Source organism: Aplidium turbinatum, chromosome 11, assembly GCF_918807975.1.
Source record: "Aplidium turbinatum chromosome 11, kaAplTurb1.1, whole genome shotgun sequence".
NCBI classification, from domain to species: Eukaryota; Metazoa; Chordata; class Ascidiacea; order Aplousobranchia; family Polyclinidae; genus Aplidium; species Aplidium turbinatum.
Window position 1 is genome coordinate 11,551,082 of NC_137482.1, and position 27,094 is coordinate 11,578,175.

Sequence of the window (27,094 nt, forward strand, 5' to 3'; positions counted from 1 at the left end):
TAAGTGTTGAGAACGAATATCCACTGCTCTCACAAAAGGCTACCCAAATGTTATTACCTTTTGCCACTACCTACATGTGTGAGACAGCATTTTCAGCTCTTACAAATATGAAGTCAAAATACCGGTCCAGACTTATCGTAGACTCTGAATTGCGAGTTTGCTTGTCACAAATTGCTCCAAGAATTGACAAGTTGTGCAGTAAGAAGCAATCACATCCATCCCATTGATGTTGTCATTTCGATTAATAAACATGATTCAGTGTTACTTATTTTTATTTGTATTAACATTTATCGCTGGTTAGGCGGAAAATTGATGCGACATAAGATTGGGGTCCGCGAAAAAACACTTTGACAAATAGGGGTCCATTGCCCAAAAAGTTTGGGAAACCCTGTTCTATGGAATAGTTTTAATGCAGCCAAACTATGTGGTTCTAAGACAAACAATGCCTGTGAAGGGTGGCATCGCTCATTCAACGAATTAATTGGGGCATCTCATCTTACCATCTGGAAATTTTTACAAATCTTGAAGGACGAACAAGCAAGAAATGAAGCAATAATGGAACAATACACAGCAGGTGCGGAAATTCCCCGTAACAAAAAGAAATATAAGGATACTGCATTGAGAATTCAAAGAATAGTCAACGATTTTGAAAATCGCGAAATTCTGGATTTCTTAAGAGGAATTGCACACAACTTGTCGTTTTGATTAAAAAGCAACTGTCTCAGATATTTTTAATATGGTTACTTCATTTTAATGCTTATTACAACAACTTTGAATTTTAATGGGTTTCATTTACTTTTTCATCCGCCTTTTCACTTTAAAAAAAATGGGTGGACGTTGACGAAGACGATTAAATTACTGACGATGTGGTGTCTTGCGATATAATTACAATGCGATGACAATGTATGCGATTTAATTACCATGTGATGAATTACTGCGATGAAATTAACACGATGAAATTACCGCGATGAGATTACAGTGAATCCTCTACATCTATGATCTACAGCAGAAAAGGCCACAAGTTTCGTTCCCCGTCGACCCGTTTAATTCTGTGACGGGATGTTTGAAAGCCCCGCTGGTCACAGATAAGGCTAGTTGGACATGACTGATCTTTGTGAGGAAGATTAACTGAAACCTGTTGTAAGGGAAGGGACCATTGAGATAAAAATGTGCCAATGGAAAAATATCCCAAATTCCAAAGAATTACACAAGCTACTGTCAGAGTTCGGGTCAACATACGTTGGTGAATCTGTGCTTTCAGCCTAAAATGCATGACATCAAAGCATCGAGACACCCATGTAAACGAGTTGTGTCCATTTGCAACAAAGAAACACAGGCCAGATTTGAAGAGGATTGTTGAAGACTAGGATTGTCAAAGTCCCACTAAGTATTATAACATGCATAAGACAATTTCTGTCATTTTCATGTTTGTATGTAACATTTACAATAAATTCAGCTAAGCAAAGGTATGTGGTTGAGTGAGAAAGAGACACATGGTGGTAGTCATGTGTGCCCTTGCATATGATGCTAGTGTGGCTCTTTGCGGTTCATGAAGTAAAAAGTGAGGCTCTTTGACCTCTAAGTAGTTTAGCCGCTCCTGTTCTAAACTCTTCACTTCACAAATCATAAATACTAAGCGATAGGAACCCGCTCTTTTCCTTAAACTACTTCCTTGCATCAAAAAGACAGCCAGTAAACTGCTTGAGCTATAGTCGTTGGCACATATTTTTACTAACACCAGCAGTCGCCAATCTTGCTACACTCACTAACAATTTAACGCGTTTTTGAAACAGCTTGAATCGGGAAACTGTCTTCAGTCGTTGTATCGATTTTGTTCACAACTTCAGATTATGACGATATCTTCAGGATTCAGCTTTTACACTTGTGATGGCCAAGGAGATTCACTGAGTTTGTACAATCCCGACATGTCTCATTGGACAATAGTTTCTTCACAAACGCAAGCAATTTTTTTTATATGAAAGTTGTATTTGCTGGTGTTTGTAAATTTGTCTTCACTTTATATCTTTTTGACCTTTGCTACTTACCTAAAAGCAGTGACGTGCGGTGAGGTTCCTAGATGGTGAGGCACTACTTTTTTCAAGTCACTTTTACAATAAAACTTTTTAACAACAAAAACGGTGTCATAACTTACTAATCAAAAAAATTAGCAGCATGCTTTCACATTTATTAAAAATAAAATCCATGCGCCTATCCTTTTGGATTAAAACATCTGTGACTTTGTTGTAGAGACCCTTCTTTACTCCAAACATTATCACTAGATATTGAAAATAAGAGACGGGAAAGCAGAAAAGGCAATTTTTAAAGCATAGCCACACAGCCACTTCTTTTTTGAGTACCAATCTCTTTGAAAGTTGCAAGTTATTTTTTTTTTGTGCAGTCGTCTGATGCAAACCTTATAAATTTGGAACAGGTCTTCCTTTATTTATGACTTCAACTTTGGATTGAAAGTTTAGTTTTTAAAAATCTCTCAGATTTGATACTAAATCTTCCTCCATTTTATTTACATTTTATAAGAAACAATCCTTTACGCTGCAAGAAGTCACATACCACGTAGGCTCTCGGGCACTCCAGCTTGACGAAAAAGGTTTCATAGCTGTGACGTCACATTTGAGGCGTGCCTCAAATCGTAGCTAAATCGTTCATGATGATTTCTGGCGACTTTGCGAAAGAAAAAGGCACGCATAGTGCAGTGTATGGAAGTTTTCTGATCTGAAGTGAGGCAAAGCTGGCGTTGCCTCTCCTTGCGTATTTCAACGATTTTGACCACATGAACGCTCGATAGGAATATCGCCACAGAAACAGAAACAAATTAAAGCCCAGTTTGGGTGTAGAAACGTAAAATTTGGGGGAAAGGGGGCACGACTACAGCAATTCACACAAACTAAAGCACCTAAAAACGTGCAATATTTACTACTTTTTAACAAAAAATGTTTATTCTGTGATAACCATTTCTTTGATATAACTTTTGCTTTGCCAGATGTTGGCAGGTGAGGCACTGCCTCACCTGCCTCCCCTGACTGCACGTCCCTGCCTAAAAGGGTGTGGTGGCGTATGTTGACCATTTTTTGGTGTTCACTTTTCTTCAGCAGGCTTTAAACACACACGGTTTGCAGTTAGCTCAATATTTGTTCAGATCATATCAAAACAAACTGATGTGATATGATATAAAAAGTTATTGTGCAAATCAAGCATGTATTTGAAACTTTTTAAAAATGTCAACACCCAAATAAATGGTCGCCGAACGCCACGGGACTGCTTAGGGCCTTAGATAAGCTACTAACTCACAAAAGTTGGGCCTGTTAACCAGAGACATCAGCAAATAAACACATTTTGCAACTAACTGCAACGAAAGAATTATTGTAACTTAATTGTAGAAAAAGAACTATAGTGAACTTCTTTTGTTGTTTACAATTGTTAGCTAATTAAGATAACTATTGCGATGATGTATGAAAAAGATTGTAGTTTAATTTTGTATCAGACCATTTTTCTTTTCACTTTCTTTGGTCTTGCAGAATATGTTTGGCTGATTTAGTTCTGTTAAGGTGCGTCTACACGACGACTGTTTTCTTGCTTAAGCTAGCCAAACTTCTTGTTTCTTTAAGTTAATCGCAGTTTGTGCCGCTTACTTTTAAGAAAATGGGAGAGTAAGCGAGCCGTTGAGAAAAAATACGCTCCAGAGCGAAAAACTGGGCGCTTAAGTGAGTTCTCTTGCTTAGAAATGTTTTTCCCGCCAAAATCTCAGGTCTCCTCTCAGCTCAGTATCCAGACAGGGCAGGGCGGTATCGTTAAAGGATTTTGTAAAGTGTTGATTCCAACACGTTCTTATTAATGTTGCGGGCTGAACTGGCGGTGACCGTACTCTGTTTCCAACATTTCAACCTCACTGAGGTGTCTGAATGCTTCAATAAGCAGTAAATTGCGGGTTTGCATCCTTCGCTTTTTGCAGCATTTTTTACACAACTTCTGGGAAGCCATGACTGAAAGACTGCAACAACTTCAAATGCCAGTTTACACCAACTAGAGAACAGTCAGTTGCTTGGTCTACTCTGCTGTACTTTAGCGCGAACTGCTATGCTTTTGGCGCGAACTTTTTAAAACGTGACGTCATTGAGGATTAGATACTCACGTGACCGCGATTCAAGCGAGCACAATCTTCGTCGAGATTGCCAGTGTAGACGAAACGAGCTTAATCACTAGCTTAAGCAAGAATTTCTAAGCAAGAACACTTTCTCGTGTAGACGCACCTTTTAGGTGACTCTTCGCATGACCTATTTAGAACGTATAGACTAAGCCAGGACTAAGCATATAGACTTATATAACAGGAGTGCAGGAAAAACAGGTCTTGAAGAATTTTATCCCCGATTTTATCTAAACTAAATGGCAGATAATTTTTGTGAGCAGGAGTGATATGACACCCAGTTATTTTGTTGGAGTAAAGAGCACAACAGCTATGCACTCCGCTCATACATTGCAGCCTATCATAGTAGACGACCTACCTCTAGATGAACGATTTCCTAAAGGTATCCCTGTCAGCGGTAAGCAAACGAAGATGGTACCTGTAGGCTATTAGTCGTCAAACTGTTAGGCTACAAGTTGTCGGAAAATGTCGATACAAAACTTTCAAGAATTTAATTTGATTGTCTTGATTTTGAAAAGTTATATTTGTATCTAAAAAATTGATATATTGATATCACAGCAATAACATCGAAGTCTTTAGGGTAGTCCAGCTTAACTGTAGTCTGTTTGAAAAGAATAGTCATATTCCTGAATAAATACGATATGATATAACAAATAACACAACAAAGATAAATTGTTTTAAAATCTATGTTTTTGGGTCCACCTGCTGATTAAATCCAATTTGGTCCAGTCCGGAACAACTGAACGTATAAGAGCGGCAGGGCATCGTCTCCCGCTTAACATGCCAACCCGCTTTGTTATAGCCCAAAATCTTCCGATCCCGAGCTGAGCTTATTAATAAGCGGGGACTACGTATAGCCTAATGTTGTCACTGTAGCTGGTCGTGCTTTTTATTTAATTAAATTTCTTTTGCAAGGTTCTAAGTTTTTAAAGATTTAATTACAAGTCGATAAGAATGGATTGGTGTGAAAAATTCAATCATTTGATTTATAATGTCATGAAACATATATATCATGTTATTGCAAAGAAATATCTTTTGAACAGTTAGACTTCTTGGTTTCTTCCCTTTACATAATCGTCGGTGCAGATTGCATTTTTCTCTACCAAAACTTCTTTTTGCCGAAATTTCTTCACCACTGTCTACCTTCTAGCAAACTTATTATCGTCGTTTTGGTCTCTTTTTTCTAATTTCAATTTCTAACTGCACAGTGATACAAGTAGCCTAGCCAAATTGTCTGTTGTTTCACATGTTCAATACTAAATTGAATGAAGTTTTTATGCAAAGTTTTTATGTAAAGTTTTTTCTCGGGGCCTACAAAAGATTCAGAACTGCTGCTACCAAATCTCAATGCATTTTACGTAGCCTAGTGTTATTTAATCGGTAAAAAAATAGAAACGAATATTTGTTCATGTTTTTCAGATGCTGTAAGCGTGATGTGCGTTCCTCTAATTACACCGAACGGAGATCTAATTGGAGTGGTAGAGCTATATCGCATATGGGATGGCGCCCCGTACACACTACAAACTTTAGCTGTCACCAAAGTAGGTTACTAATTTGTTTTAACTTTCCTTTACAATTAAAATCAAGTATAAATAATTAATTATAAAAGTAGAATAGTTATTGTTGTAATTATCATAGAAGATAACCTGACTCATGGATTTCTTGTCTTCAAGTTTGTTTCTTGCACAATCAACTGGGTCATTCCAGAGGACATTTTTATGAAATTATTTGTGTGAACACACAGGGGCGCCGGAGCGATTTTTGACTGGGGGGCAGAGTTATGAAAAAAGGGCACATTTGTAGCCTATACTGAAAGGCCAATTTTTTTAAAGTTTTAAGATAAGATATAGCGATAATGCTCATCTATCAGCTCAGTATTGAGTAATGAGAGCCTACAAGTGTCCGCTATACAAAGAAGGGCATCATGCTATGTTATAATAATGTAACTTACTGTGTTGCAGAATTTTGTGCCTTGAATATTATGTTGAGGCAAAAATGAAAGATTATAATTAGTCTAAAAGCGAATAGCAGAAATTGTTATATTGCAACATGTGCAGTAGCTTACATGACCTTAAAAGGGCACCATTGCCCCCCTGCCCCTCCATCTACAGAAAAATTGAAGGCAGGAGGGCATCCGCCTCCTTGCCCCCCGCTTCCGGTGCCCCTGTGAACACATTCACGTCAGAAGTTCAAAAGATTTGCTGTTATAACTATAAGTATTGATTTCAAAATACAAACCAAAAATGTGCTGATATAGCAAATTTGGCTTTGATAGAATTACCTTGATTGGGCGCTATTGGCCATTTACAAGACGGAGGTGACTGGCGGTTTGCAGCAACAAAGCGAAATGAGCGAGTTTCTTTTGGAAGTTTCCCGGACATACTTTGATGATTTGACAGACATCGATAGCATCGTACGGCACATTATGAGGTTTTTATGACAGAAACATGTAAACATGCAGCAGAAAAAGTTATGGCATTCATTTGAATGATAGGCTACAATTTTTTTATATCTTATTAGGTTGTTTTTTTTTGAAAAGTTTGCGACATTTTACTTCAAAGGACAATGACATTTTTTGTATTCTATGATTTGATTTCATTTTAAATTTTCCAAATACAGTACAGTAGTCAATTTGGGTAAAGAGAAAAAAGAGATAAAGAACAAAGAGCATGTAGGCGACATCTTTAGAGCAGTGGTTCTCAACCTGTTTGTCTTAGTATACCCCTTTTGAAACCTTCAAAACTGTCGTGGACCCTTCCAAAATTTTGCTGTCTGAGATTTTACTGCAGTTTATTGCCTCTGCTATCGGAAAAAATGTTTCATACAATATAGTAGCCTAGAGTTTACAACTTGACCTTATGATCATCGTATAGCCCAGTGCTTCCCAACCCTTTTCAGTTCGCGACCCACTATTTATCCAAGTTTTATTGTGCGACCCACAATGAGATACGACATCTTTATTATGGCATCTTTACTACTGGGGTACGTACTGAAATAGTTAATTCGACACAACACACCGAATTGTTGCATATTTGTTACATTGTTGCATAATTGTTACGTAATGATAATGTAATAATTTCCCAATCTAGTAGAAAACAGGGTGCACAATTCCTGAAAATGGAAAGTCAACAAATGAAGTGAAGATTAAGAGTAGCGATGGCGAAGGCGCAGTACTGTTTGACCAAACTGCGGCTTGTGAGATCCATGGTAATGTCGGTATTTTTTGGAAAATTTTAACATTCAGCAACATTTAGAAATGCTTCGCGACCCACCGGTTGGGAAGCACTGGTATAGCCTACCTAGCTGCATTCTTGTACAAATGTAGTCTACAGGCTTACAGCTACCTATTTTGCACGACTAATTGCAGCTCGACGGTGACTTGTGAAAGTGAATATCAGTTTGGTATTACAATACAAAAAGTGATTGATGCCTTTTACTAAAGATTTCTGGAATGCCATAATGATTTCCTCTTTGATAGGTGTGTTCTGGTTGAGAACTGGTACCTAAGTTGAGAACCGCTGCCTTACACGATCTAGCAGCGCATGACAAAAACCTTAAAAATCGTGTTTTTTGTAACATTTTTGTTTCATACGTGATTTCTGTAAGGTAGACTAGTACCGGTATACCACACACGATAACGTTTTGGACTGGATGAATTTAAAAACCATAGGTGAGTTGAAAAACAAACTATTGCATAGGCTATAAATTCTTTAATATTAATCGTTGACCAGATTCGCTAAAAGTTTGGTTTCTGCCGAGAGATGCTCCTTGTTTCTAGTTGACAAGGAAGCAAAGGAATTATATTCAAATTTGTTTGACGCTGGCGAAAAAGAAAACGGCGAGACGGTGTTTCTCAAGCAAGCAGAAATAAGGTTAGTAGACACGAACTTTTACCAATAGTGTTAATTTGGTTTGAAAGTCGTGTCATTGCTCGTACTTCGGGCTATGATAGTCTATAACTTTATAGAGTAAATGTGCAGAATTGATAGTTTTTGTAAGATTAAATGATATCATTGTTCGTAAGTAGAAGGAAAAGAAACGTTTAGGCATATCCTACTTCAACTGGCAAATTGAATTCGTGAAAAATTATATGTTCAGATTTCCCTTGTCGAAAGGCATTGCTGGCCACGCTGCTGAAACCAAACGCATTTTGAACATCCCCAATGCGTACACAGATAAGCGATTCAATAAAGACGTTGATAAACTGACAGGTAAGGAATGTGGACAGTTGGGTTTAAAATTAAATGTGTAACCTCGCCTTTTTCAGAACTTCGACTTCGTTAGGTCAATTAATTAATGCTGTGCTTTAAAGGGTAACATTTACGAGTTGGCTAGACTACTTTTCTCAAGAGTGCCTTAACTTGGAAATTCGAAACATGCTTAAAAGTTACCAGAGTATCAATCAGATTAAATTATTGCTGACCTACATTTGCAGGTTTTACTACACAAAGCGTTCTTTGCATTCCAATAATGGGAGATAATGAAGTATATGGCGTAGTAGAAATGATAAATAAAAAAGGAGGTGGAGCGTTCACAAAAACGGATCAAAATAATTTCCAACTGTTTGCCGTCTTTTGTGCTCTTGCTTTGAGATACTCAAAGGTCAAGCTTACACAAGCAATATCGCAATTAACTTTATTTATAGCTTATTGTTTCCTTTAAATGAAAAGTTTTAGTTGTACATTAGATTGATTGAATTATTGCAAAACTAATTTTTATAAACAGTGTGATGGCATTAGCTACAAATAAAATAGTTCAAAATAACATTATTAAGTGTAAATAAAATGTCTTTTAAAATGTCTTTAAAAGTTGAATAGTGACGACAAACCAATCAAATTCTCTAAGTTACCAAACCTGCAGAAACCGATCTAAAGTTTAAATTGTTTTACATTCCATGACATAGATTCATTCTCGGATGGTAAAAGATCAATGTCGATTTGAAATTATGAAGCAGACTTATTTGTATCACAGTGACTACTCTGAAAATGAATTAGAATCTTTAGTAGCACAAAGTCAAGATAAAAAATTGATGCAAGAAGTAATTCCGGAAGATTTTGACCAGTAAGTTATTTCATCATCATTATTATTTTCAGCAGTGGTAGCCCACTGCTGAGCGAAGGCTTTCCCTTTTTTTGCCAATACAGTCGAACTTGTGTTTTTATGTACCAGTTTGTTGTTCCACATTCTTTGTCAATTTCGTCTCCACATCTCATTTTTGGTATTCCTCGTCTGCGTTTGTTTTCCCAAGGAGTCCAAGTTGTTAATTTGTTAGTCCATCTGTTGTCAGGGATAGAGGAACCACGTGGGCCTCGTGGGCCTGGGCCCACCTACTTTATTTTCTGGGTGGGCCTGGCTCACCCACTTTTGAAAGCCAAATTTTTTTGAAAAGGTAGTGAAAACAGAAAATTAGAGAGGGAGTTCCAAAAAAAGCTTTTTACTCATTTGATACACACTAGTTTGATTACACAGGCCAACAAAAAAATTTTGGCACAAAGGTGAAAGTCATTTTAGAGTATTTTAGGGCCCCTGATTCCAAAAATGCACTTAGTTTTTTCGAATTTTCGAAACTACCACGAATTGAATTTCAAACCAAGATTACATTCTTCCGTAACAAGGATAAAAGTTTAAGCAGCTACTTTATTGAAGAACACAACTTTGTATTCTGTAATTACATAAAGGGCGTTCGTACCTTGATGGGTGTTGCTCAGTATAGTAAGCCTACCATAACAAAGAATTGCGTTTTACGTTTGCGTTTTACGTTTACCTACAACTGTTACGCTTGTAGGTAAACGTAAAAGAATTGAAAAGAGGTCTCAACACGAGTAGAGCTAGAATGAACTAAGGACAAATCATTGTGTAGCTACCAAGAAGTCCTGCTGCCGTAATTACCAACTACTCACAGCCACAGGGCGGCACGACGTAATCAAGTGCACGTGACCCGGAGCAATGCTCTAGGCCAGTGGTTCCCAATCTTTTTGACCTTGCGGCACCCTATCAAAGAGATAAATAGTTTGCGGCACCCTGGCAAAAGTGGGTCAATTTTATGAGGTATCTGTATTTCAAATAACTGTATGAAATGACACAGAATGAGTTGTACAGTAGCCTATAGTGTGCATAAATAAATGTATTTATTTAAAAGTCAGTGTGAAATTTGGGCTTGACTTCTTGCACAAAGTCCCTTAATATCTGGGGGCACATTCGATAAAGCCACCCGCATTTCTTCCTCGACTATAAGCAGCCGTTCTCGTTTTTTAGTTTTTATGTTTGTTAATACGGAAAATCCACTTTCACATAGGTATGACGTGGAAAACTGCAGCAAGCAAAAGCTTATAATAGCTTTCTTTTCAACGCAAGGATATTCATTTTGAATTTTTATCCAGAACTCGTCGAGAGGCATCTGCTTATGCATAAGCTTAAAATTTCCATTGTTACGAATGTCAATTAAGCTTAATTCTTCTTCTTCTTCTTCTTTAAGATTCAAAACAATATGAGAGTCCAATAAAAATGAATTTCTTGATTTCTTCGCAAAATAAAATCATGAATCCTGGCAATAATGATGAGTTTCAAACGGTTTTTATGGAAAGAACAGCAACGAGTCAAACTATCTTTCACGCTGTTTTTCCTGGGCGAGAAAATAAAGGCATACCGCAGATTATGGGGCGCAGTATTGCAATATCTCAATTATCTCGCGGCACCCTTGAGCATGGAAATTGGCACCCCAGGGTGCCGCGGCACCCTGGTTGGGAACCACTGCTCTAGGCAATGACCATAACGCAAAATAAACGTTACTAACTGTATCACTCCTCCCTTATAAATTAACACTTAGCAGTAGAAAATAAAACATTACAGCTTACGGAGGGTGATACTAACCAAGTATTCACGACTTAACATACACAATATATATAGTGCTTCTAACAGATCACTGCAATAATGGTCATATTACAATTAGGGTCAGAAGCACATACGACTAACAAACGTATTGACTAAGCCTGATAAAAATCAGGTTTGCGTCTGTTTCGAACTGGATAGCGTCTCTGTGGGACAGCTTTACTATGCCGAGAGTGTTCATTGGTATCGGTCGGTTCGGAATCTTTCTTTGGACTTGGTGCAACCATGGCCATCTGGAGATGCGGCCTGATTTGTCACATTTTGCAGATTTTGATTACAGCTACTGCTAGTGTTTAACTGACATTTTTTAAGATGTTTTTACTTTTTACGGTTTCCTAATGACATAAAACTTTTTTTTTGCCTTGGGGAAGCAGTAGCAAATGAGAAAAAGTAAGTTGAAAAATGCAAAATCAGACTGTTATTGAAAATTAACAATCTGAGTAAAATCTTCGAAATCAAATTTTCTTTGTTTTTCAACATGTGAAGATGTTAAAACCTATTGTGTCATCTGGGGAAAAGAATAAAGAAAGCGTAAAAATCTAATTTTTAGAAAAACTTATTTAAACCTTCGCCCAAAGTTAGAAAAACCTGGAAATTTCTGCAAAATGTGACAAATCAGGCCGTATCTTTAGGTGGCCATGATGCAACCTTAACTTTACTTGAATCAGAAAAATCACTTTTACTTTCAGTATGAACGTTGTGAAACCTGGGTTGAAGTTGATTTATGTGTCTCTTCCAAACACCTCATTCCGTTCGTACGTTGTACAGGACACGTCCCCGTCTTTTATCTACCGTACCTGGTAGCCACTTCGAACCAGATGCATAGTTTCGAGCATAAACTAATGAACCTTCTTCATAGCTTCGCTTACAGTGGTTCCCAAAGTATGGGTCGCGACCCAAACATGGGTCGCGAAGGGTCAGTAAATGGGTCGTGCAAAGATGATCTAAATCTGCCAAAATGGGACTGTTTTAAATTAATTTATAAAGAAACTTTTTTTTTCTTCTATTGAGTTGTTTTAATCCCAACATCGACAGTATTATTGCATCTTACACTTTTATTTGGCTTCTCTTCTATCAAAATCAATTATGGCCTAGAGTTTTACCGGCATTCAAGTCACTTTCTTCAACAAATCACGTTAAACGTAGATTATTCTTTAAGTTGACAATTTAAGATTTCTGAACTATTTTTTTAATATGAAGTTAATTTTTATCTGCGACCCTGGTTGCAGGGAAGCCGCTACGTAGGCTGTGTTATAAAATGTTGTCAAACGAATACTTAAAGAAGAACAAGAAGAGACATCCGACATGTGCAAAAAAATGAGCGTAAGCTATTTTTAAGCACCAAGAAGAGGCACTGAAGCCAAGCCGGTTTGACTCTCCAACGAATCCAGCACTTTTACTTAGCCTCTGAGCAAGACGAGCTACAGTACACCACTCTACAACTGGTTGTCTGTGTCTTGTTTATAGCAGGCAAACATTGCAAAAACAGTATAGACTGTTGAAATTGTTTATACAAATTGTCTGCGTCTTGGGTCGCGAGATGTTCACCAAACTCATATTTGGGTCGCGCTCAAAAAAGTTTGGGAACCACTGGATGAGATGCAGGTTCTTGTTTTGAATTACTTTTTTCCTTTGGCAAGAACAAGGACAATAGCGTTTTCGGCTGGCGCCCATGAAGAACTTCGGCTGGAGTCTTCCAGTCGAGGCATGGGTGAGGTGTGCTTCTGTACGTTGTAATTACTAAGAGATGAGCATCTTGCTTGCTCACTTCTCCCTTATAGTTTTTTTCCATCGCCCTTTTAAAGGTTTAGACGAAGCGTTCCACTTCGCCATTTGAAGCAGGATGGAACACTGGCGAGGTGATGTGGTGTATTTCTAACTTGATGCAAAATGTCTTGAACTCTCCGGACGTAAACTGGCTTCCGTTGTCTGAGACAATCGTGTCCGGAGAGCCTTCTATCGCAAAGATTTGTTGAAGTGCGCTGATCGTTGCTTTAGAAGTTGCCTGTCCGATGTTCTGCATAGAAACATAAGGATATTTTGAGTGTGCATCAACGCAAATCAGCCACATCTTTCCTAAGAAAAGTCCAGCATAGTCGAGATGAATCCGCTGCCACGGCTTTGTAGTTTTCGGCCATGCTTGGTACTCTTTGTCCGGAGCTTTTGCGACAAGCCTGCAAGGTCCGCACGACTTCACCATCTCTTCGATGCTTTTATTCAACTCCGGCCACCATACGTATCTGCGTGCCATCTGCTTCGTTCGGGTGATTCCCCAGTGACCTTCATGCAAGAGTTTTAAAACTTGTGCCTGCAAACATTGCGGAATTACTGCTCGTGGAAAACCGTCACGTTGTAAAAGTATTACATCGTTTTCTACCTACATCGAGTCTTTATACGAAGCATAGCAGCGCAGCTTATCATTGTCAGGTAATCTTCTAGGCCAACCGTCCTGGATATACGACAGAACTAATTTTAAGACCGGATCGTGAAGCGTTTTTGTTTTAAGCTCGTTCGAAGTTAAGGGTAAACCGTCCATGGTTTCCTCTACAGAATGCGAAACCTCTGCATTCTCTCTCTCCTCGTTTTCGTCAAACGTTTTGTCTAACCCCATAGGCAATCTAGACAGTCCATCTGAATTACCATGTAGATTAGTTGGTTTGTACTGAATATCATATTATTGATATGTTATTAAGGTAATAGCCCATCGTTGAAGACGCTGAGCTGTTATAGGACTGGTAGATTCTTTTTTGGTGAGAAAATCGAAACTAGTGGTTTATGATCCGTAATTAAAGTAAACTTCCTACCGTACAGGTATTGGTGAAACTTCGTTACTCCATAGATGATAGAGAGCGCTTCTCGTTCAATTTGTGAGTACCTCTTCTGCGTTTCACTAAAAATTTTAGATGCATGGGCGAGTGGACGTTCCACGTCATCGTGCTTCTGCATCAAAACTGCTCCAATTCCGTACTGGGATGCATCGGTGGCTAGTATGAGTGGTTTGCTCTCATCGTAGTGACTTAGCGTGGTTGCATTGATCACGTCCTCCTTCAGTTGTTGAAAAGCGAGTTTGCAATGTTGGGTCCACCTGAACACTGCTCCTTTCTTCAACAAAGAATTTAAAGGTTTTGCCTTGTCTGGAAGATCTGCTATAAAACGACCATAATAGTTAATTTTCCCTAAAAAAGTTTGAAGTTCTTGAAGGTTTTGCGGCTGGGGTAATTGTTTTATTGCTTCCACTGATGTGCTCGATGGTCGCTTGCCGTCTTTGTCGATTACATGACCAAGATATTTAACCGAATCCTTGAAAAATTCACATTTTTGTACTTTAACACAAAACCCATACTCGCTTAAACGATCCATAAGCTTATCTAAGTTATTCCAATGATCTTTTTCTGTCGGTCCCGTAACTAAGATATCATCTAGATATGCTGCTACGCCAGGGATTCCCGAAATCATTTTATCCATGCAACGTTGAAATTGGGCTGGGCTTGACGCCACACCGAAACACAAACAAATGTATTGGAAAAGACCAAAAGGTGTGTTTATGACACAAAGTTTTTTTGCTTCGTCATCAAGCTCTAATTGCAAGTAAGCATCCGACAAGTCAATTTTAGAAAAGTACTGACCTTTTCCCAGCGATTCCAGCAACGTGTCCAACGTCGGCAACGGATGTTGATCCACTTGTATCTGCTGGTTCAGTCCCTTGAAATTGCCGCAAATTCGTATGTACTTCCATTTGCTTTCGACACCGCTACGATCGGAGCTGCCCAGTCGCTATAATTTATTGGCTGCAAAACGTTGCGCTCCACAAGTCTGTCCAATTCTTCTTTGATAGCTTGCTTTTTGGAAAATGGAATTGGTCTTGGTTTGGAAAAAACGGGCTTTGCTTCCAGTTTTAAGTGTATAGAAACTTTTGTCTTATCACATTTCCCAAGATCAGACGAAAAAACTCTGGAAAATCTGCAAGTTAAAGTTGAAACTTGCCTTTCTCTTTGCATTAGTAAGGATTTTTCTGTCTGCTGAACTTGTGAAGATACGAGATGTTTTTTCTTGTCTGAAACTTGATCTAACACCGAAATACCCTGACTGGTCAAGCCAAAACTGTCACTCCAGTCTAGACCCATTAGGTTTGTGCCTTTGTTTTCATTTAGTACGATTAACTTCATCCTTGACTTTAGTTGACAACCTATTTTAACATTTACGAAGCATTGACCTTTAACATGCAAAGGCCTACCACCATAAGCATGTAGTGAGGTTTCTGATGGATAGCACGTGGGAGAACCTAACTCATGATATCCATCTAATCCAACCATGAAACATGTTGAGCTAGTGTCCCACTGGCACGTGAACGGATTGCCGTTAACTTCGGCACGGATCCAAATTTGCTTTCCGATGCATTGGTAAGCTTTTGAGTTCCGCTTTTCCTTCCATGGAGGTGTCTTTCGAATTTGGTTGCAACTGCTTACATGGCCTATAGCTTCTACTCGGTCTTTCTGCTGGCGTTGTAACCCCTTTGCCTGGCACACAGATTTGATGTGCCCTTTTTTTCCGCACTTGTAACGCACGTAACTTTTGAACGGACAAAACCAACTGAAGGCTTCTTTCTCTTCTTAATGTAGGTTGCGGACATCTTATTAACGACAACTGCTTCATCTGATGTTCCTTCCCCTCTTAGGATGTTATCAGTTTGCAGGGGCTCTATCCACTTTTAGAATTCGAGGGAGGGGGGGTGATTTTTGGACAGTGGGCTAAAATCGTCATAGTCATTTCAACTTCTGGGGGGCTGCGCCCCCCAGACCCCCATTGCAGCATCAGCTTCTTTCTGATCAAAGCATAGGGTTTCCAAGTCGTTTCACAAAGTATGTTTCGAAAAGGGCATTTTTGGGTAAGCAAACTGGTACTCACTTAACAAGAAATATTTCTGGCAATGCAAATGAAAACTCGAACCAATCATAAACTACGTTTTCCGTGACGTGAAAAAGGGCGAAAAGAAGATGATACAAAGCAAATCAAGTGCTGGATTTTCTATCAGCTGTTTGTTTGTTTGTTTATTTGTTTTTCATATTTTTACCCTGCATTGCGAGAAAGCGGACTTGAACGCTATGCATCGGTGTACGCCTTCTGACGTACACCTGACCCACGCTGCAGCCGACTGCAATGTCTGTTTCCGGTTGTCTACTCTACTTATGACTTAAATTTGGTACTACTCATTACTCGAAATCGATCACTGAGTAGAGGCAATTATACTCATAGTGAAGTTTCTTCCCCAGAGAAACAACAGCAAGTGCGGGGGGTTGGAGTCGAATATGCAGGCTCTCGACTGCGAGCCCAACGCGCTAACCACTCGGCCACTGCTGCCGACTAAGTTGGCAGCTGGTTGGCTGTTTAGGGGTTAGGGTTAGAAAGTAGTCATTTCATTGACGTGGGTTCGATTCTCACAACTGCTATTGCTCTTTTTTCTTCTGTAATTACCAAATAAAGTTCAAAACAAAGATTAACTCTCTGGCTAAGTGCGAGAAAGGTCACAATTGGACGGTAGCCTCTTATAACATGTTCTGATTGGTTGGCGGTGTCAGTCTAGTCATTTGCAGTGGCAGAATTTTTTCTTGTTAAAGTGGCTGGCAAGCAAACTAAGAACACAGTGTAAACGCCTAGCTCGTAGTTCAGGGTTGCCAAACCAAAAAATCATATTGAAATGAAACATATACTCATATTAATAAAAAATTCAAAATGTGCTAACAGCGAAAATATATTTTTCAAAATTTGATCAATAAAATATCACAAAACCTTTTCAAAGCCAAATGAGTGGGGGGGGGGTGATTTTGCATTGACTACCCCCCCACTCCAATTAGTGGGAGGGTGATCACCCCCTCACCCCCTCACCTCCCCTTGGATAGAGCCCACGTCAGTTTGCACAGTTCTGATATAAACTTCAGCTTTGTTGAGAACATCATCAAGTGAAAAATTTAAACTCGTTAAACATTGACGCCTGACTTCAGGGTGTGGGGTGTTTAATACAATAACATCTCTATTCTGCTCGTCGACATAGCTGAGATGATTGCACTGCTCACTTTTGCATATAAACTCACAATTTTGAGCAAGCCCTCGTAAAGTTGCTGTCCAATCTTGATAAGATTGACCCACTCGTAATTTACAGTTGTAAAAACTATGGCGCGCTGCTTGAACATGGATGGTTTCTTTAAAATGCGATGCTAACTTATCTGAAATTTGGTTGAACGATTTATCACGTACGTTTTTGTCACCAAAAAGATTCTCAATCAAGCTATACGTCTCGGGTCTAACCCAGGATAACAAACATGCCTTTTTCTTGTCATCAGTTGCAACATTGTAAATGTCCATGTGATGCAAGAACTTTTGCATATACTGTTTCCATTTTTCCTTATCCTGGTTGAAACGTTCAAACTTTGGTGCTGATTCGTTGGTTTGCATTCGACTAATGTCATTTAACGTTGATAAAAACTGTTCCTGCTGTTTTTCCATTGTGGCTAGCATTGCTTTGACTGTTTCTTCCATGACTAATTTGTGCAGAAACCACTGCGACAAAGCCGACAATGTAATGACCTTCTCACTTCAGAAAACTGCAACGTAGATTCTATTTTACTTCTGACACCACAGTTACGCTTGTAGGTAAACGTAACGTAAAGGAATTGAAAAGAGGTCTCAACACGAGTAGAGCTAGAATGAACTAAGGACAAATCATTGTGTAGCTACCAAGAAGTCCTGCTGCCGTAATTACCAACTACTCACAGCCACAGGGCGGCATGACGTAATCAAGTGCACGTGACCCGGTGCAATGCACTAGGCCAGGGGTCACCAAATGGCGGCCCGCGGAAGGTATCAGCGTACAAGTATAACCAACAATACTTTTCTTGAGGAGTTAAAGAGTACGAAGGCAAAAAATACTTTCCGGAAAGCATATTCTCGCTTTGCATACGATTCCACCGACCGACCAATCAGATTATAGTTCTAGGTGGGGGTTGGTTAAAGCTATTCCAATGCGTTGTCCAGCCACACTGTCCCAGTGGTTGATTAAAACGTCTGTTTTCGAATTTCGAAAATGTCTGTGAGCATAGAGTTGCTTATTTTAAGTTTGCAAATGTCATGTAAACACTAGTGTGCGTTTCACCGTTATTGTGTTTTACGACCAGTGTTCTCTTTATGCAAGTTTTTGTTGGCAAAATAGGTCGTTGTGCCAACTCAACTTATAATAAATTGGCAAAATATTATAGCCTATATAAATATAAAGACTTTTTCTGATTGTATATATTATGAAAATATTTAGCTTAGTACTGCAAAATGTTTTTTTTTTCTTCTTTTTTTAAAGAAATATGGAACGCTTCACGATTTTGCGTGTCATCCTTGCGCAGGGGCCATGCTAATCGTCTCTGTATCGTTCCAATTTTAGTATATTATCTACTGCCGAAGCAAGTTCTGCAAAATGTTATTAATCAACAAATTCTTGCCACGCTGATAAGCATCGCAAGTGACAGTTGTCTACAACAAAAGAAAGACGGTTTTATAGACTCTCACAAAAAGGATGAAAAACCAACTCATTGCTTTTTTAAAGGGAAGACTGTTCATGAATTACGATAGAATTACGATTTTGGGGTGATTTGTACAAGCAGTTGTTTCATGGTGCCTGGTTTCTTTTTCCCTGTTATTGGAGCGTATTTTTCGCTGATATGTTTGTAGGTCACTATTGTTGCCTGTATTGCGATGTGTCAAGCATTTCCTTGTTTACTAAAATTGTTAATTGCAAGATATCTTTTGTGAAGCGAAGTGACAACACCACTCTTGCTTGGCGATGAATATTCTGATGAAAGCGCTCGCCTCGCTATACGTGCGCAAAACAAGTGGCCTCGTTTATTGGGCATTGTTAAAAAAAAGTCAAAAGTGTTGTAAAATGAGCTTGGCCTGGCAGTAGCGTTGTTCGATTAATTTTGTTGCTGCGGTATTCTAACAAAAATATGAACAACATGTAATGCTGGATACTGGGTACGAAATGCGTTCTTTTTTAGCATAAGAGTCAACCTACCTAACATTTTGTTAGTGCGGCCCGCCACAGCTCTCCTTTGTGCCAAAGTGGCCCGCATGCAAAAAAGGTTGGTGACCCATGCACTAGGCAATGACCATAACGCAAAATAAACGTTACTAACTGTATCAGTTCATCGATGGCTTTGTTTTGCTTATTCGTCTATAGTTTGTTAAGCAAAACAATGTATGTATTTTGTTTGTACTTAGTTAGTTAGTAAGTCTGATATTGTTGAAGTCAACAAATATATTAACGCAAAGCACAAGTTGTATATTCTACATCTTGTTTCCTAAGGCTTGCTTCACGTCGTGTTTTGATTGTTACTAGGCCAGTAAACTTTAAATAGCCGTTTGTTTGGGTTGTAATCAACGTGATTGGTTTCAAATGGCGTTTATACAACTCAGAAATGTGCCTGGGATTACTTTCAGTTTTGTCTATGTAATAAACGACACGATGTTAAATCTACTGTATAGGGGCTCAAAATTGCAAAAAAAAATGTTTTTGCTGTAGGCTATCCCAAAAACTAGAGCCAATTCGAAAAAAACAAGTGCGGAATCAGGGGCCTCGAAATACCCTAAAATGACTCTCACATGCCATGCCTTTGAAAAAAAATTTGTTGTTTGCCTGTGTTATCTTTGATAGCTCAATGATGAAATCTAATCTTTAAACTTTTCTGTTGAGCCCACTGTTGATGGGCAGTGGGTGTGGTTGCGTGTGATTGGTGAAGTACCGGTAATCTATAAATCAATCTAATTGTTCTCCAAGGTTAAAACAATGATATCATCACATATGCACGTAGCCTACTGTATAATGCTGCAGATTATTTATCCCAGGTTGGTATTATAACTGTGTGTGTATATTGCCTCTTTATTTGTGTGCACATCGCCATATTTTGTACAGCGCTATAGAGCAATTTAACAATTTTGTAATTTGTTTGGCCAAATCGGGCCTAAAAACGGAAATTTTTTGCTGGTTGGCACTAAAGGCAATCATGAAAACACAATGTATAAGCGATTTGAAGTATTAGGAATGCAGCAATGTTATGGGGGGTCTGGGGGGCTTCGCCCCCCAGAAGTTTGATTAACTTTGACTGCTACGCCTTTGGGCCCACCTACTTTTAAAATGGTTCCTCCATCCCTGTCTGTTGTCCTGATGTCTTGCTATATGACCTGCCCATGATCATTTTACTTTTTTGATAATTATCACAGTATCCTGTAATTTTGTTTGATTTCGTATCCATTCAGCATTTTTTTGTGTTGCTATGTTAAACCCATCGTAATTCGTTCATGTGGTCTTTGCATTGATCTTAGTTTAAGAGTTAACTTTCTTGTAAGACTTCAAGTTTCCGCACCATATTATGTAACAGTTGGAAGGGTGCTATATGCTGTTTAAGTTACTTTTACTTTGTAGAAAAGCAGTTCTTCTTTGAAAAATGTATAGGCAACAGAACTACTCTTTGCTAAAACGTCATGTAGTATGGCATAGATAGACTATAATAGCTAGACTAGAGATAACAATTTGTGTTTTCATATAGCGCTGTATCTATCGCAGATAGCCTATGTGTTGCTCCTCAGCGCTTTTGCAGACAATGTCTGTGCAGCGGGAAAAAGGGGCAGCCGAGTAGGCTATTATAGCCTATTATTATTTTAAATCTATTCCTTGTGCTGAGTGTCAAGCAGGATGTGCCAGATAGATCAATATATGGCCTTGAAGATCAAAATCACACCCAACTCTGGTGACAACCTACTTCATTGTCAACTTAGGCCTATCAGCAAATGCATTGCATAAAATATTCAAGGAGGAAAAGAGATATATAAGATAGGCTACAGGCAATTTTTTTTTTTTTATTCGCGCAACAGGCAAACCTATTGATCAACATTTGTTTACGCTTAGCAGACTTTTGATACCAATTTACAGTGATTTCTGTAACCCTGGTTTGTGGTTTTTGCTTTTTTTTTCTCATCACTTTGTATATTTACAGATTTCATTTTTCTATCACTTCCTTTGAAAATGAACTTTTATTGTTTTGCATTAAAATGATTCAAGATGTAACAGAGGTAAATAATGAAGGACTTTCTTTGCCGCTTGACATTCTTTCAAGATTTCTATTAGCAGTTCGCTGCAACTACCGAAAGATACCATATCATAACTGGCATCATGCAGTGAATGTGAGTCACTCAATGTACTGTATATTGAAAAAACACCCTGACGTTTTCGATAGAATTGAGCAACTCGCATTGATGGTCGCATGCCTTTGCCATGACATTGATCATCGATCTTTATCCAATCAATTTTTGAAAAAAGTGAGTCACCCGTTGGCCATATTGTATCCCAGTTCAACGATGGAAAATCATCACTTACAAACGACATTAAATATATTGGCAAGAGAGAATCATGATATTTTTGGAAGTTTGAATGCAGAAGATTTTAAAAAGGCGATGGCGATTACCCGACAAGCCATTTTATCAACAGATTTGGCTTTATACTTCAGAAACCGAAGCTATATTACCATCTTGCTTAACAATCAAGCATTTACATTTTCAAACCCAGACCACAGGTAAACAAAACCTCAGACAAAATATGTCGATAGTAATTAGCCTAACCTTACCGTCCGATACCTTATAAAGGCGATTATTTTTTTAACTCAAAAACGAAAAAAAATTGACCTAAAAATTGAAACTTTTGACAACTTTTGACATTGAAAAGCTTTTTTTTGACAAACTTTGACCAATGAAGAACTCAAGTAGTTAAATTACGTCTTATTGTACAAAAAGTTAACATTTATTGTAGCATTTTTCTACATTTTCTGATAGGAACTGTCTATCCTTACGAAATAGCTTGTCAATGATGGAGAAAGAACGTTCAAGAGCAGCAGTTGTTGGCTGGCAGCACTGAAGTTCAGCGCATAGTGCTGGGCAGGCACTTTAACCTTAACGTAGTACACTCTTTGAAAAACGTACACGCAAATCAGCTGACTTCAGTCATGTGACTCAACACGTGATTATCTGGTCGTCTTTATCGAACAATTTTGATAGAAAGAAATTTAACTGAATTCATCCCCACAACCTGCGCGGCCGAATGGGTTAGGGAAAAGGAGTAGTAATTTCGATTGCGTGGGTTCGATTCCCACCTTCTGGTAAGGGAACGTTCAAATATTACGTAACGCCTTCGAGGGGGAGGGGGGTTTATGCAAAGCGTTACGTTAGCGTCACATCGGGGGAGAGGGGGTTCAAGCAAAACGTTACGTAACGCTTTCGAGTACGGAATGGTAGTTTTTTGTGCTGAATTCGTAGTAAAAAAGCGTTACATGGGGGAGGGGGGGATTGAAAAAAGCGTTACGTTGGCGTTACATGGGGGAGGGGGGTCAAAAATTCGGAAAAAAAGCGTTACGTAATATTTGAACGTTCCCTAAATACTATTTTTTCTTCTGCAACTGAGTGCAAGAAGAGTGCAACTGAGTGCAAGAAGAAACTTAATGACTGCAATCAATGGAGTTAATAAGAAAAATTGTGACTGAAATACCAGTGATGTCATATACGTCACGCATGATTGCGTTATGGAATTCGGACAGTGTACTACGTTAAAGTGCCTACCATAGTGCTGAACGTATACCAAAAATTTTACACGTTATGAAGTGTGTTGAGCATCACACCATATCAACCTAATTATTGCACTTGATGGTTTATGATTCAAAAACGAAAAAAGTTTAAATTTGAGCTAATAGCCTACTGTAGGCCTATTAATTAATAAATTTTTGTTGAACTCGAATTAAAATTGGAAAAATACTTAATTGAGTTCATCGCCTTGATGCCTATTAAAAAAATTTGCTGATGAAATCATATTTGGTATAATTTTATTATAGGACAGGGGCGATGGATTTGATGATGTCATCTTGTGATATTTCGTCTATGTCAAAACCTTGGAATATAGCCGGTGCGAATGCTCGTAAGCTCTATGAAGAATTTTGGTTCGAAGGCGACAAACGAAAAAAGTTAAATATTCCTTTGCTCCCTATGATGGATCGTGACTTAGAAGAAGATTTGCCTGAGAATCAAGTTGGTTTCTATTCGGTTGTTGTTGTAAAATGTTTCGAAACTTTAACAAAACTGCTCCCAATGTGTGAACCTATGGAAACTGGTGCAAAAAAGAATTTTGAACATTGGCGAGAAGAAGCTGATGCTACAAGATTGGCAAAGATGGAGCGTAATAAGAAAAACGCAGAAAAGAAAAAACGAACACAATCGGTGAAAGCAGAGCGTTTAAATCTCAAAACAAAAGGAGGATTGTGGATGGTGCAAGAATCAAGAACAAAATTTCATTCTTAATCTGTAGTTAATCTTCAACCAGTTAGCCTACGTTTTAAGCTTTATTTGCCTGCAGTTTTTGATTGCAGTAAGTTTAATAACACCCCTGGCTTTTTCTCCTGATAATATACGCAAAACAAAGATTGTGAGTAAACTAAACAGATAAAACCATCTAACGTACGGTACCTTGTAAAATGTAGATATTGTTTTGAAATAGACTATAGGCAATATGTAGCCTATGGAAATTGATTAGTTGATCATGATCATTGATTGCTCATTGATCATTGATTGATTATTATTGATTGATCATTGATTGATCATTGATTTGTTTTATCAATGGTCTATGATCATTGATCAGCAAAACAAATGACACTGCAACAGCATAAACAACCCCAAAGTTTTTAAATGTTATTAGTCAAAAACATAACCCAAGTTAATTGTCTAAATGAACTTTTTTTCTCCCCGCACGACCTGCCGCCCTTGGACTTAATTGTCCACAACATAAAATGGGTAGCTATGAAGTGGTGAAAATTGACCCCTTCCTGTATAAAATTTCTTGCCCCTCCTGTACAAATGCAACCGTTGGTGCTAATTGGGTTAGAGTAGACCAATGGGTCACTTTTGCATCAGTTTAATTTTAGTTTTCTGCAATTTGTAGCTGGGAAATTGTAGTTGAAAAAAAAAGTCTAGATATACCAAGATAGGTGTGATCGACTATTGTGCCAGAAAAGGAAGACGCATGAGCTTTGCATGGAGAGAAAATAACAAATATGCGAAACATGGCCTACTGGTGTAACATCTCCCCTATGTCACAATAGGGGCAATGAAAAGATACAAATTTAACATATAATAACACTTCCAGCGGGGAGTCTGGGGGGCCTCCGCCAGAAATTTTTGAAAAACACTTCCAAGTTGGTGCGCTCTGAGAGCATTTCCAAAACAAATCAAAAATAAAAATTTGTCAAATTGTGCTTCGCCTATGTCGTGATCATACATTTATTTAATGTTTAGAAGTCATGAACAGTCTTAATTTTAACGTTGCAGGACCAAAATCCAGTGTTAGACATGGAATAATAGTTGTCTAAGTATTTAATTTGTCATGAATGTTCATTCTCAGATATTCAGTTAGGCCTACACTACAAAAACTAACGCTTAGGCCTAGACATTGCAACCGCAAGCAATTTGTACAAAAAGCTGGATAAGTTTGCCTCCTGCGTAGCCTACAGCTTAACGAACTAAATATGGCATCCGCACCTGAATGTTCATTGGCGAAGTAACGTTATATCAACGCTGTAAAAAGGGCAAAGGCATGACTATGAAAGCTAGTAGGCTAAAGTACATAGCGAGGAGACATCAAAAAACAGCAACAATCTTTTCGGCATTATGATGCTGTGCTGTGTACCGTGAAGAGGGACCATTCTGACGAGTTAGTCTAGCGAATGTACGCATTGACGTCACTTGGAAAGCAACTCTAACCATAACACATCTGATTGGCTAAGCAGCTGGTGACGTTTTGCAAAACGAGTGAGGATAGGATGAAACGAAGTCGTTTTTTGACATTTTTGAACCTGGGGAAAGCAACTTTGATAGTTGCTTCCCTGGAGCCTCAGTGGTTGTTTCTGACAGGAGCGTTTGCGTTAACTGGCATTTATAGGCAAGACATGCGGTTTGGTGAGGACTTAGATTAGCCTACTCACAAGCGTTACGAGTAATTCTAGTCACGAATACAGTAATTTTCAAGTTAAAATAGACGTGATAAAAATAATAAGAAATTAAACCTAGAATTCAGTCATTATATTTTGCATAGTTTTCGGTCAGGTATTAAGCACTGCTTTCCTTGCTTTTCTTCACCGATCGTCACTGCCAAAGAGCAAGCAAAAAAATGCATTACAATAAATTTTCTTATTACGCAAAGCAAGCACAACACTGGAAAAATATGGAAAACCATAAATGACATCATCCAGTAGCCTACAAACATAAGCACACAGCTCACATAGGCTACCAGAAGAAATAATTAGCACTGAAAATGAAAAAATATTTGACCCTGCACAAATAAGTAGGCTAATTGTTTTAATGATTATTTCACAGAAATTGGTCCCTCCATGGCATCTAAAATCTCTCTACCGTCTCCTGGTTCATTACTGAAATTGCAAAGTGTCCCATTCTCCTTTTTCCTAAAACCTGTCAATCAAGAAGAAGTATTAAAACATCTTAATAATCCTTCTGTCTCTAAAAGTATAGGACATGATGGAATTCCTATAAAATTTGTCAAACTATCCTCACCAATACAATGATTGAAATACCAATGCAAGAATGCATTGGAAAAAGCTTCGTCGAGCAATTGTATGCTTGTGACTCGTCTTTCTTGCTCTATGTATTTTAAAATTAGTTTTTTCGCACCTTGCCTTTCTAGCCTATCATATCATGTGATCTGTTTAACACCTTTTGATGCAGTTACCTATGATTATCGTGGACAGGGCCGTAGCAACGAAGAACGTGGCCCCCTCCAAACATAAGTCTGGGGCCCCTTCCAACTCAGAAACTGGAATGTGGTATTTATTTTATACAACATGCAAGGTTCATATTATGTATAGTAGTATAGGGGAAGGTCGGGGCCTATGATCCCCCTTTTTGATTTAGCCCCATAACTTTTTTATTTCTGAATATTTTCACTTCATATTTCATACTAGCATAACTTGTGATATAACCTGTTCAATCACCAAAGAGAAAATTCGTATCTTTTCAGATTTTTAATGTGGAGAAAAAAATGTAAATTTGTTGAAGTGGCTCATAGGATCCAACGCGTGGGGTCCTATGAGCCACTAGTACAATCAAAAGAATAAACGTATTTACATGAATACATTGATGGATACATTTACATGAATACACAACAACACATTTACAAGATGATGGGACGTGATAAGTTGAAAATAGAGGCTTAAGTGATCGTGAAACTGGAAGATTTCCACAATTTTTAAATAAAAAGATAATAGTTTATAATAATCACATTAGGCCTACATTTTATAAGTGACAGGTCATATTTTATAAGTGACATATCATATAGGCCTAGAAGGCTAGAAAATATGAAACAAATTAAGCATGCCACAACCGTGCCATCATTTTTGTGATCACAAGCTTACAAAACCGATCCATCGAATATAGGCTATTAACTGGCTATTTACACAAGGTCAAAAGCAGAAAAGTCAATCGAAAATTTTCTAATTCCCTTCACTCTTTTTGTTGACCCAGTAGTGATGGGTGGACTACAGAGGAAACTGGAACAGCGATTTTCCACAATGATTTTTTTTAGCAGTTGTTCGAGGCATTATGGTCAGTTTTGTGAACTAATTTTTGAAATTTCTTATGTACAGATATAGCCTACAAACGCATCTTAAACTGTTAAACAAAAATTGAAAAATAAACATAAACAATTCACTGTAATCTTAATTAGCTTAAATATAAAAAATTAGTAAACAACTTTCTAACAATAACTAATTGTGATATGAATTTCCACCAAGTAGGATCCTATGAGCCGGCCTCATAGGATCAGCACACAAGGTGGCTCATAGGTTCCAACTCTCCATATTGACAAGTTCACTTTTATTGACTCTAAACTATTAACTTTAATAGTGCACTTCTTTCATTATTCCTTTAAAAAGGACACTACTTCTCACCAAATTAAACCATTTG

At 38.2% G+C, this 27,094-nt stretch overlaps 1 protein-coding gene and 1 non-coding gene across 2 annotated transcripts in view; one reads left to right on the forward strand and one right to left on the reverse strand.

Moving 5' to 3' along the window:
• Nucleotides 1-23,580, forward strand: part of LOC145779425 (cAMP and cAMP-inhibited cGMP 3',5'-cyclic phosphodiesterase 10A-like) — a 28,712-nt gene extending 5,132 nt beyond the window's left edge. The window contains exons 2-11 of the mRNA XM_082591012.1: nt 1,794-1,957; nt 4,423-4,556; nt 5,579-5,700; nt 6,435-6,589; nt 7,891-8,031; nt 8,258-8,370; nt 8,595-8,761; nt 9,063-9,220; nt 21,082-21,657; nt 22,963-23,580. Coding sequence (XP_082447138.1) covers nt 1,794-1,957; nt 4,423-4,556; nt 5,579-5,700; nt 6,435-6,589; nt 7,891-8,031; nt 8,258-8,370; nt 8,595-8,761; nt 9,063-9,220; nt 21,082-21,657; nt 22,963-23,425 — 2,193 coding nt within the window. The 3' untranslated portion in view covers nt 23,426-23,580. The remainder of the gene's footprint in view (nt 1-1,793; nt 1,958-4,422; nt 4,557-5,578; nt 5,701-6,434; nt 6,590-7,890; nt 8,032-8,257; nt 8,371-8,594; nt 8,762-9,062; nt 9,221-21,081; nt 21,658-22,962) is intronic.
• Nucleotides 18,391-18,496, reverse strand: LOC145780409 (U6 spliceosomal RNA). Its single transcript, XR_014290640.1, has one exon. It is a non-coding gene; the product is annotated as a U6 spliceosomal RNA (small nuclear RNA).
• Nucleotides 23,581-27,094: the final 3,514 nt, after the last annotated feature.